Below are 10822 nucleotides of genomic sequence, written 5' to 3' on the forward strand. Positions count from 1 at the left end.
CTCTTATTATATACGTTGCATTCGCTTAAATCTGACTGCTTTATGTACATATTGCTTTCCTGTTCCTCTCTCTTTTCCGTGGCTTTCGCTTTGCTTTATTGCACGCTTAATAATTAATGTGTTTATTAAAATTATCGAAACAAAATCAGCATAGGATCGGGTGGGGTAAGGGAAATGGGCTGAGGAAGGGGCACGGGGGCGGGGACGGGGACACGAGCACAAGTTCTTGGAGCACATAATAAATAGTTGCAGGCACTTACATAACTGGCGGTCAGATGGAACCGATTAGGGATTAACATTTAAAATAGAAATCATTAAGATTAGTGTTTAGCTTTGTATGTTACACAAGGCACGCGGCTGGCGGCATTCGGTCAGGTGGGTTGAGGGCGGTGGGCAGATGGTCAGGTGCCTTGCTCCAGCTTCCCCGTAGGCACTGACAATCGCCTAGTACTGGTACCACGGCTGTCGGCGCACCCATTGCAAACGATTGCTGGTTTGATCCGACCGGATCTTGATGCTGGCTCCCTCGGCGGCGCGCACCGTCTCCTTCACCTGGAATCGCACATTGAAAGAGAGGATTTAGCAATGAAAAGGAACTGGTAAAGGTTCAGCCCAGAAGTTCCAGGAATGGCGACTCCTTCCTGTGAATTAGGCTAGACAATTACTAAGCACTTTGAGACTTACGCTCTGCATCAGGTTCTGGGCATTGCCCACGAGCATCTCGGTGGCCTCGCGATCCTCGTCGGATCCCTGGGCGCCCAGCATCGTGGCCTTCACGGTGGACAGGATTTTCAGCTGGGTGCCGATGGTTGGGATGCGTTCGCAGACCTGGAGCAGGTTGGTGCGGATGCGGCGATCAGTGCACTGGCGGGCCAACTCCTTGGCCAATCGGGTCACGTCCTCGGAGGCCTCGGCGATCTTCTTGGCGGTGGCGATCAGCTCCCGCTTGCTGCCCCTCGAGTCGGACAGCACCAGCTCGCTGAGGCGGGCCATCAGGATGGCCATGCGCTTGGCGGCCGCAATGATCTCGTTGTCCTTGGACGACCACTGGCGCACCTCCTGGTGCAAGCCACGGGCGGCGATCTACGGGCAAAAAGCGGATTAGTAGCCAATCTAACGGTCCAAGTGGCAGTTTTACTCACCAAGATGGGCTGATTGGCATGTGGCATCGTGCGGAAGACGCCCTCGTCCTCATCATCCGTTTCCGGAGGTGGCGGACGCACTGGCGCCAATCCTTCCCTTGGCAGTGGTGGGCGTGGAGGCGCACGCTCGGCTGGCAAAGACATTAAACAGTTAACACATACTTTGGGATAGATGTGGACGTTAATGCTTACCATTCTGGCTGGAAAGATGCAGGGCGCTCAGCTCGGGAATGGGTGGCGGCAGGGAAGTGGGCAGTGGTGGTGGCTGCGGTGGCGCAATAGCGTCTCGCACCTCACGCACATCGCCAAGGAGCCGCTGGAAGGAGTTCTTCCAAGCGGCCGCTGCTGCCGGATCGGCAATGTTTGTGGCCACCAGTTTGGCGTCGCCAACCATGGCTGGCAGCGAACGCTCCAACCGGTTGGCGGCGGCATTCAAGCGCTCCGTGAAGACCGGATCCTCAGAGTTATCCGCCTCCTGTTTGGCTACCAACAAGACCCTATTGATCAGGCGGGCAATGTTCGAGGTGTTGTCCACCATCTTCTGCGGCTGGCGGGCATGGATAGCATCCTCACAGAGCTTGGCGTATACCTGCATGTGCTCCTCGGATGTTTTAATGAAGTCCGCCGGGTCCGTGGCCTGGTCGCAGAGGGTGCGCATGCGCAGCACGGTATCCGCGTACTGCTGCTTCAGGTTCTGCAGATGCTCGTCCGCGGCCTTGCTACCCGGATAGTTCATTCGGATGCGACCAGCGCTGATTAGCTGGGGTGTGAGGGAGTCCACCTGGGCGGCGGAAGAGAGCAGAATCTCGGCGATCTTCTTGTTGCCGCAGGCTCCACCGGCGGCCACCATTCTGGAGGTCTTCGAGGCGCGATCGCTGAAGGCCTGCAGGTTGTTGGACTTCTGGTTGAAGTTCTGCTCCCGTCCGGGTGTTCCCTCTGGCTGGAGCACCGCCTCCGTAAACTGTTTCAGCGGGGTGCTCACGTCCATGAAGTCCTGCACAATGCGATTGACCAGGGCGTTCTGGATGGCCGCCTTCAGCTCGTAGAGCTTCTGGGTGAGCTGCTTGGCGGCCTGCTTGGCCGCCGGGCCGGATCCGGCTGCCTGGCGTTTGAGGCGCTCCACTTCGTCACACAGCTGCTGGATTTCGGCCTTCTGGTGGCCGGGGCAGCCCTCGGCTACCTTGCGGCCCTCCTCAACAATCAGGTTAATAGCCCGCTCTCCGAGGCCACCATCGTTGATTTCCGGGTGCTGCAGCCACTTCACCGCCTGCTCCAATCGACCCTGGATGGTGTGGGCCGTCTGCTGAACTCCAGCCTTGTCCACGCCGAGCACCGCCTGGTGCACCAGGGATTTGAGCTCTCCCATGCGATCGCGGATGCCCCTGACCAGGGACTCCGCCTGGGGACTCTGGCCCTTGCCTTCCTGGCGCAGCTCGCACAAGGTATTCGCCATAGCCGTCACCTCATCAGCCAGCTTGCGGATGGGATAAGAGTCCTGGGGCAGACAGCGCTCTGAGATCTCGGTGGCATTGTCGATCACTTGGCGCAGAGCCTTCTCGCCCACGCCGCCTCGCAATGCATAGGGATTCGATAGCCACTCGTTGGCCTGCTCCATTTTGTTGGAAATGGCATTGGAGAGCTTCTTCAGCACAGTGAGGTTGTCCAGTTCGCTGGTGTCCTCATCGTAGGTAGTCAGCTGCAGCACGCGGATGATCTCCTGCAGCTCGTCGCTCATCCTGGCGGCCAGGTAGTTCCTGTTCTCAGCCGCTTCCTCAGCACCGCGGCCCTGCTGCTCCACAATGTGGATGTAGACCTTCATGCTGCAGATGAGGATTGGGGCCAGGGTCTTCACTTGCTCCAAGCACCGCACCAATATCTCGCTGTGCACCTGGTGGGTCAGCTCCTTCTCGCGGGCGCCCACCTCCCGGTGCACCTTGCTCAGACAGGGCGAGAGGTCCTTCAGGAACTGCACCAGCTGTTCCATGGTGTTTATCACCTCCGCCACGGCCAAGTAGTCTAGTACCCTCTTGCACTCCTGGATGATCTTCCGCACCTCGCTCTCGTCGAAGCAGAGCAGCAGCGAGGAGGTGCCCTGCAGAATGCCGCGGCTCCCCTCGATTAGCTTCTTGCGCGCCGGACCCGAGTACGGGTCGGAGCGGAGCATATCGGACGCCTCCTCCAGCAGCTGCGAGGCACCCTCCACGCGGTGCAATGCCGAGGGCATGTCCTGGCGCAGGATCTTGTCGTCGGAGCTGTTGATCGTATCGCGGCCCACCTTCACGAGATTGGCCACTGCCGCCGACACCACCTGCACCGGTCGACTGAGGTCCGGCATTGCGTTGCCATCCTCGGCCTCCTCGTGCAGGATCACCAGACGAGATACCTGCCGGTCACGGGGAAAAGTGCAGTCGTTAGTACAGGATTTTATATATATGTATATCTAGAAGCTATTCGTTCGTGGAGCTTGAAATGCATTGGGGCATGTATGATGTTCGACAAGGAATCGGCCTCCCTTGAATATAAGCATATAATCTACCCTTCGCAGAAATTCCCCAGCTTGTATTATTGCGATAAAATAATTCGTGTTTGAATTGACAATCTTGTTCCACATTCGATGCGTCAATTGTGGGCTTTTGAATTAGAGACCAAACAATTGGATATCTGTAATATGTGATTACTTCATCCCCGTTCAAGCGCGATGATTGATCAATCAATTCCAATGGAGTTGTTTATGGCAGCAAAACTGTTAATGATCTTGCTGCGTGATCGCTCGGCGGCAGGCTCACTCGGACTTATCGTCAGTCCAACGGCTTCGCGCTCCATTCATTCATCGATTTGGGGAGCTGGTGGAGAGCGCTAGAGATGAAAACGGGCGTGGGCGGCGCCATGGAACGCCACATGGTGCATGGCATTTGGACTTGACATCAGCACCTGCTCAAGGTGTTTTTGGCCATGGCCATTTGCCTATTTATAGGCAATGAGCAGTGCGCAGCGTCCGCCGACGCTAATCTCCACTGAGCCCCACTAAACCGAAACTAAATCGAAGCGCGGCTAAGTCGAAGACTTAAGACCTGAGACTTAACTGGTGTAAACTGGCGGATTAGGTGGTTAGCCACTGCACGTCAGGGGGGCACATTCCTGCTCCAGGCCCCGCGATGGGCGCCACTTTTGCAATTAGCAGCAATTGGCCTAGTTGATTAATTAATTATGCAATTAAGCTCCTAGTCGCTAGTTGGAAAGCCCCTCGCTGCTCATCCAACGACTAATTATATGGACAGAGACATGTGTGCCCGACTTATGTATCCATGCGCTGATTGATGTGCTGAATGATCGTTTTTAATTCATTTGTTTGCCAGCAGCACCCACCACACTCAATCCGCCCCACGGCGGATGACTAATGCACTGGGTTTGCTTTTTGGCACAGATTTCAGACCAAAATCCTCACTCATCCGCGTCGCTACAGATGTGCTAGGTACACCTACAACTCCCACACCTTCGGTCCTCACCTCCTAAAGCATGTAGCCTATAGCCTATAGCCTTTGCTTTTGCTCTGCCTTTGCTTTCGCCATGATTTCATTTTCATGGCTTGTCCGTCGTAAATGTTTTTATTTTGGTTTTTTCCTCTCGCTGACGCCGAATGTTGTTGCCGCCGTTGTTGGATTTTACTAAACGTATTTTATGCTGCTATTTTTGGAACTCGGCCAAAAGGCACCCCCATCCCCGATGTCCCGATGCCCCGAACGCCACTTATTTGTTTTCTTTGCTCCGCCTGATTTTTCATTTTCATTTGTTGCGTTATTAAATTAAAATTCTGCCTGTCCTCAGAAGCTCAGGTTGGCGCTGGCCTCTGATCAACATTTATTCTTATTATTTCCACCTCATTTATTTTTAGACCCGTTAAGTAACGCCAGAAAACAAAACAACGAAGACGCTGATCGCTGATCGCCAATCGCAAATCACCTCCGCTCCGCGCGTTTGCTCTTCGCCTCATGATGGAAGCACCAATGAATAGATGGATATATATTGAGGGGGCGATCGGATCGGAAAGGGCGGCGGGAACTGTGGCATAAATCTATATATAATATATGGCAGAACACCCAACACATGCCACATGTATGCAGTTGGGGGAATCAGGTGCAAATGGCAACTATAGCTAACGATAGGATATCGATCAGTGAGTTGCGGTGAGGAAAGCGATAAAGTGGAAAGTGGAGTCAGTGGTGCGCAGTCACAACTACCACGCACACATACACTGGGAAAAGTGGACAAGCTTTCCAAACAAGGCATAGTTAACTGGACGGGTTGGTCTTTTATGCACTTAAAACACATTTTGTGAAATAGTTTAATTTACTTTAGAACAATACATCTATTAAAATACCGAGTTCACTAGTCAAGCTTAACTTTCAGAGTTGCTTTTCCCAGTGCAGTGCAGGCATGTACGTATGCATGTCCTTCTAACCAGCGTCTAAATAACCATGGAACGTTACCTTCTTGGGCGCCAATTTGCTTACTAGTTATAGCTATGCGGACGAGAGATTTGCTTGAAACGGAAGTTTAGCCCTCAGACCCAAAACCCAAAGGAGTGGACCCCGTGCGTGGACGATGCTTACCTGTAGGGCAACAGGATCTAGAATGCTCTCGATGGTTTTTGTGTGAAAGACGGGCATTTTAGCTGCGCTTTTCGTCTTCTTCCTGTTTTCAGTTTGGTTGTCTCAGAGTTTCTGGTTCCTCTCTCTTTCTCGTGGGCTAGATTTGTAGTGAGCTGAAAGAACGAAAGAAATGTAAATGAACCAGATGAAGCACGAAGTTGGACAAGCATCTCGGGGGTTATCTCTCCGCATTCCACCTGAACTGTCAGATAAGAGTAAGTAAGGCACGCCGTGGCGTTCTAGTTTCTTGCGAAAGTAACCATATCTCGCTCGCCTTTCGTCATGGCATGCGTTTAGTGATATGTTTCAAAAACAAATTGTGAGCAATCATGGATTCTTCCAAGCACAACACACTCCAATTGACTGGCACGCCATGTTCGAGCTGTGCTGCAAGTCAACGAAGATGTGAAAACTACAGCATGTAAATCAATTGATCAGCGCATAACAATTGGCCTTGTGCCCAATACAAGTTCCCAACTATTGATGTAAACAATCAATTTAACTGGCCTGTTCAAAAGTGCGCAAGGTCCTTAAAAGACCCCTCCCAAAAAGTCGTTTCCTGCGTTAGATGATAAGGTAAGTTCCCAAGGGTCTGGGTATTTCGCCTGAAGTTTTCTTTTTCTGCTTTTCGCATATGTTTTGTTGATTCAGATCTGTTCTGTTGATTCAGTTTCTGTTGGGGCTTTCGCTTTAATAACGATGACGCATCTCGTGAGGTCACTCGCCAGACTTTTGGGGGATGTCGATATTGGGTATCGGATTGGAAATGGAACTGCTACAGTGACGCACTAACTGGCCAGGGTGCGGACCGTAATTGACCATGATTTACGACAAAAGGTGGCAAACGGGGGAGATGGTGGAAAATTGTGGTAAATGGTAAAAGCGGAAAATGCGAAAGCGAAACTCGCGCCAAAGACATTGAAAATACGACTTCCTCTAGAGGGGGGCAGACTATCTGCTGCGTGGGAGGGTCCAATTTTGGGTTCGTGTTCGGAGTGGGGCTGCGGCTGGTCTCCCCTCTCATTCACCCTCCAGCCAGTGGGAACACAGCGTATTTCTGGACTTTCAAACCTGCACACAGTGCACACACACTCTCTGCCAGATGAATATCTAAATATACAAGTCTAAATATACAGGAATAGTTGTGATGTACGTCCGCCACTTATGGAATTTTGCTTTCGATTGATTTTCGCCATTCTCAACGCCCGGTTTGAAAATTCGAGATGTGGGCATGGGTTTATTGACTTGGCGGTTCGTGTCCATTTATGGCTAACAAATTCCAGCCAATGTTGCAGCAACACACACACACTTCCAATCAGACAGGTTGATCGGCGCAGCTTCTTATCAGAAGCTCTACAAGTGCGCTACCTAGTACTCCAATGGGATTATGGATATGGATCGCAGATTCTGTTCCCAGGCAAACTGCTCCCGATTGGGATAATGATCTGAGCCCACAGACTCTCACACAGAATACACTCAAACAAAATCGAAGTCTCGAAAAATCAGCAAGTGGGTCTCCCGAACGTGATCTCTCTTTGAAGTGGAATCGCTTTGTTGTTGCACATTACTTCACTGCTTCTTTTTCGGCTTTGTCACTGGGAATTTATTAATCACGACACTACTACTCTAGCAGTAGCAGCAACAATTGGTTCACACACAAACGCACCACAACAAAAACATAAAAGAAATGCAAATAAGTAGAGGGGGGAATAATAAACTAAATGTAGCAAAACACTGCTGCTCATCACCAACTTGTTGACGGATAATTCATCGGAATGGAATTACTGCCTATATGTATGCCGATGCTTAGTTATTTACTTTGTCTGGCTCGATTTTGCCGCGCCCCAACTTTCTTGCCCGACTGTTCTTTCAATACTAAAAAAAGATTTCGATTGGGGGGCGCACACACACACGCTGGCGCACTCAGCCAGCCAGCCTGCGCACAGTGGGCGTCATGGACCCAGATTCTGGCTCTTCTAACTGTGGAAGCTCAGCCGATTAACAGCTTTTTACCTCATTTTGTTTTAACAAAATTTGCTTATACATGTAATTTACTTTCTTACATACATGCTGCCTTTTTATCTTGATTAGTTTCGAAGTTAAGAAATCGAATTAAACATCAAATTAGAAGAAACATGCGTCATTTCGACCACTGTTCGATGGTGACGCTATTATCGCTGTTCTCTATTCTTTTGCTCGCTCGCTCGCTTGCTCTTTCTGTTTCCCCCTTTCTCCGCCGCTGCTTCTTCTTGCCGCTGGGACTCTGACCGATGACTGCCAGCGATATCGATAGGCTTCGCATTCTATGAGTGATCGCATTTGAAATTGAATAGCAAACAAGCTCGGTATTCGCAATTAAATAACACCCGCAAATCTGGCAAATCGCCTGTACGATTGCATAATAGAAATATGCGCCATGTGCATGCGATCTATTTGTAACGTATTTCTCTATTTCTCGTGTTACGTGCCATGTACTCAAGTTAGCCGGGGAGTCGGGCGGGGGCTGAATAAATCCCGGGGCTGGGCGACCATGCAACATATCTTTGTGAGTATTAAACACACGCTGCACTCCTGCTATTTCCGTTGACTGAGTTTGGGTCTTCGGTGTGGGGCTTCGGCTCCTAGCTATTGAGTGCAGTTTTCCGTGCCTTCCGTCTGCGTGAGCTGCTGAAAAAAGGCATAGCTTTAGAAGAAGTTCACACACAGCCGAAACAAAACGGAAAAACAAAGAAAATAAACAATGGTAAAACCCATCAACGGGGACGGAGCTCTCATGCCCTGCAATTCGGGGGAAATCCGAAGTCAGGGGTCCCATTAATCCGGTGAATGGCTGCCGACCATCAAAGGTGGCTTCAGAAGATCCGAGCTGACGACTTTGGATCTTTTGATCTGATAGGTAAATGCAAAATGTAACTCTAATGTAACGCAAAAATTAGTAGCTAATACATGTGCAAGCTCCATACTTTCGATATGGGCTTTTATATACTTAACATACACGGGTGATTTCTTTTTATTTTTAGCAGTGCAGATTTCAAAATTTGGGGCTAGCCTCCGTTTCGGTGGGGAGTAGTCCTCCCCAAGCTGAAAACCACCCACAATCCATGACACGATGATCGCTGCCATCCGAAATGCATGGAAATTGCAGGTTTTACAGTGACTCAGCTAGTTCGCGGCGCGTGCGCAGGCGCTCCACCAAATGTGGCTCCACCAAAGCAGAGCGAGGCCCATGGCTCTGCCCATATCGTTGGTGGTGGACTGCGTCACGGAAGCGAAGAAGCCGCCAACTGGCGTTGGGGTTTTCGTATTTCACCGCATTCCGTGGGCCTGCGCCTGTATAAATAAAATGGTCGCAGTGGGGCAGCAATCAAAGCAGCCGCTTCGTCGGAGCCTTCAACACCTCAGCACCTGGGTCTCAAGCCAAGCGACATGGATAACCGCAGTTTGGTGAGTGGCGACCCGGTATTGCAACTACACAAGGATTACACCCTATATCCGTGCTCCCTCTATTCGCAGCTCCTGAGGCTCTCGATAGTGGTGGCGCTGGTGTTGCTGATCGTCTGCGTGCCGGAAACGGATGCGGGGTATGGATAATCATGGGGACTACTGGGCCAGATAGAGGATATATCGCGGCACAGGGCCCTTAACTTAAAGCGTCATTCAGATTAACGAACAATTAACAACTTCAAATCATAGAAAGCCAATAACTCTCGCTAACATAATTTCAAGCGAACTTAGCTAAATTGTTTAATTGTTTATATTAATAATTTTCCAGACGAATCAAATAATGTATTAAATTAAAAATGCATTTGCTATCCTTTTTCAGGGGCCACCAGAAGAAAAAGAAAATCGTGATCCACGTGCCCATTCACAAGAAAATCGAAAAGCACATACACACCGTGGTGAAACACGTGCACCACCACCACAAGCCACTCGTCCTGAAGGAGGAGAAGAAGGTGATCCACGAGGACCACCGACCCATCCAGATTCACCAGACCAAGGAACACATTCACCACCACGAAAAGCACGATCACCATGATCACCACGACCACCACGACCATCATGATCACCACGAACACCACCACCCACTTCCGCCTCCGGTGGCGCCTCCAGTGCTGCCGGAACTCGAAGAGGAGGAGGAGCACATCCACCACCACCACAACTACGAGCACAGGGGCGGATTGCGGGATGACTTCATTGGCGGTGACGGGAGCAGCAGTGAGGAGCGCTGACTATGTAGCGCCCAAGCGGGGGCGCAGACTGACCTGATGTGGCAGACGTGGACCGATCGATCGGATCATCCCGGCTTCTTGTGATTCCCTAGATATGTACACACCCTTTTTGTTTGTTTTTTTTCTAGCCTAATCTTGGTTTAAGTGTGAACGGAAATAAAGTTAAATCGGAGGAAGGACTTAGTTTTAGAGAAGTGTGAAGGGCAACCAAAGCCAAGGTTATTCATATTGGGTTTTTAGCATTGCCATTATTCGATAAGTTAGGCTCTACGTAATGTTAGAAACGGGGTTTGAAAGTTTTAGCCGTTACAACATGTATGTTTCTGAATAAAATTGTACATTAGTGGAGATATAATTTACCATTAATAAATATATTTTATATTTCACTCAATTAATTGCTGTTAAAACGTATAAGAAGTTTACGAAAATTGAGGTAATTACCTAAGAAATTATTAAGTTTACAAATGGAATTAAAGGTAATGTCAACAAGTGTGTAAAATAAAGATAATTTTAAATTTAAATACCAGACCGCAGTGTTACCATTTTTCTTATTGATATCGAAGTGCGATAGAGCCCGATAGGTTCGGACCAATAATCGATGACAGGACAGGCTCTAAACAAAAGAAAAAAATTAAAATTACGGCAGGATTGCGAGTGATATTCGTTTTATCCCTTTGCAGCATCATTGAGACTCCGGAAAACAAACAACGGCGTAAAGCCAATCCGGAGTTGCAGTGTTTCCAGCGGAGCCGCAGCATTATCTCCTGTCCCACAGCTTTCCCAAAAAAAAAAAAAACAGCGA

General features: G+C 49.8%; 2 protein-coding genes across 4 annotated transcripts; one reads left to right on the forward strand and one right to left on the reverse strand.

The window, feature by feature from the left end:
* Positions 1-20: 20 nt before the first annotated feature.
* Positions 21-7684, reverse strand: LOC6616117 (vinculin). 2 transcript variants are annotated; one of them, XM_032726084.1, is made up of 6 exons: positions 7610-7684; positions 5753-5904; positions 1335-3525; positions 1143-1273; positions 685-1083; positions 21-552 (listed from the first exon to the last, which is right to left on the reverse strand). In XM_032726084.1, the coding sequence occupies exons 2-6, from the start codon at positions 5807-5809 to the stop codon at positions 445-447; spliced, it is 2886 nt and encodes a 961-aa protein (XP_032581975.1). In that variant the 5' UTR covers positions 5810-5904; positions 7610-7684; the 3' UTR covers positions 21-444. The 2 variants fall into 2 exon arrangements, with proteins under 2 accessions (XP_032581975.1, XP_032581976.1); XM_032726085.1 differs by having other exon boundaries at positions 7544-7617.
* Positions 7685-7755: 71 nt separating this feature from the next.
* LOC6616118 (uncharacterized histidine-rich protein DDB_G0274557) lies at positions 7756-10192 on the forward strand. 2 transcript variants are annotated; one of them, XM_002040447.2, is made up of 3 exons: positions 7756-9235; positions 9305-9372; positions 9615-10192. In XM_002040447.2, the coding sequence occupies exons 1-3, from the start codon at positions 9218-9220 to the stop codon at positions 10018-10020; spliced, it is 492 nt and encodes a 163-aa protein (XP_002040483.1). In that variant the 5' UTR covers positions 7756-9217; the 3' UTR covers positions 10021-10192. The 2 variants fall into 2 exon arrangements, with proteins under 2 accessions (XP_002040483.1, XP_032581981.1); XM_032726090.1 differs by having other exon boundaries at positions 7756-8687; positions 8812-9372.
* Positions 10193-10822: the final 630 nt, after the last annotated feature.

The sequence above is a fragment of the Drosophila sechellia genome, chromosome X (assembly GCF_004382195.2).
Source record: "Drosophila sechellia strain sech25 chromosome X, ASM438219v1, whole genome shotgun sequence".
Lineage (NCBI taxonomy): Eukaryota > Metazoa > Arthropoda > Insecta > Diptera > Drosophilidae > Drosophila > Drosophila sechellia.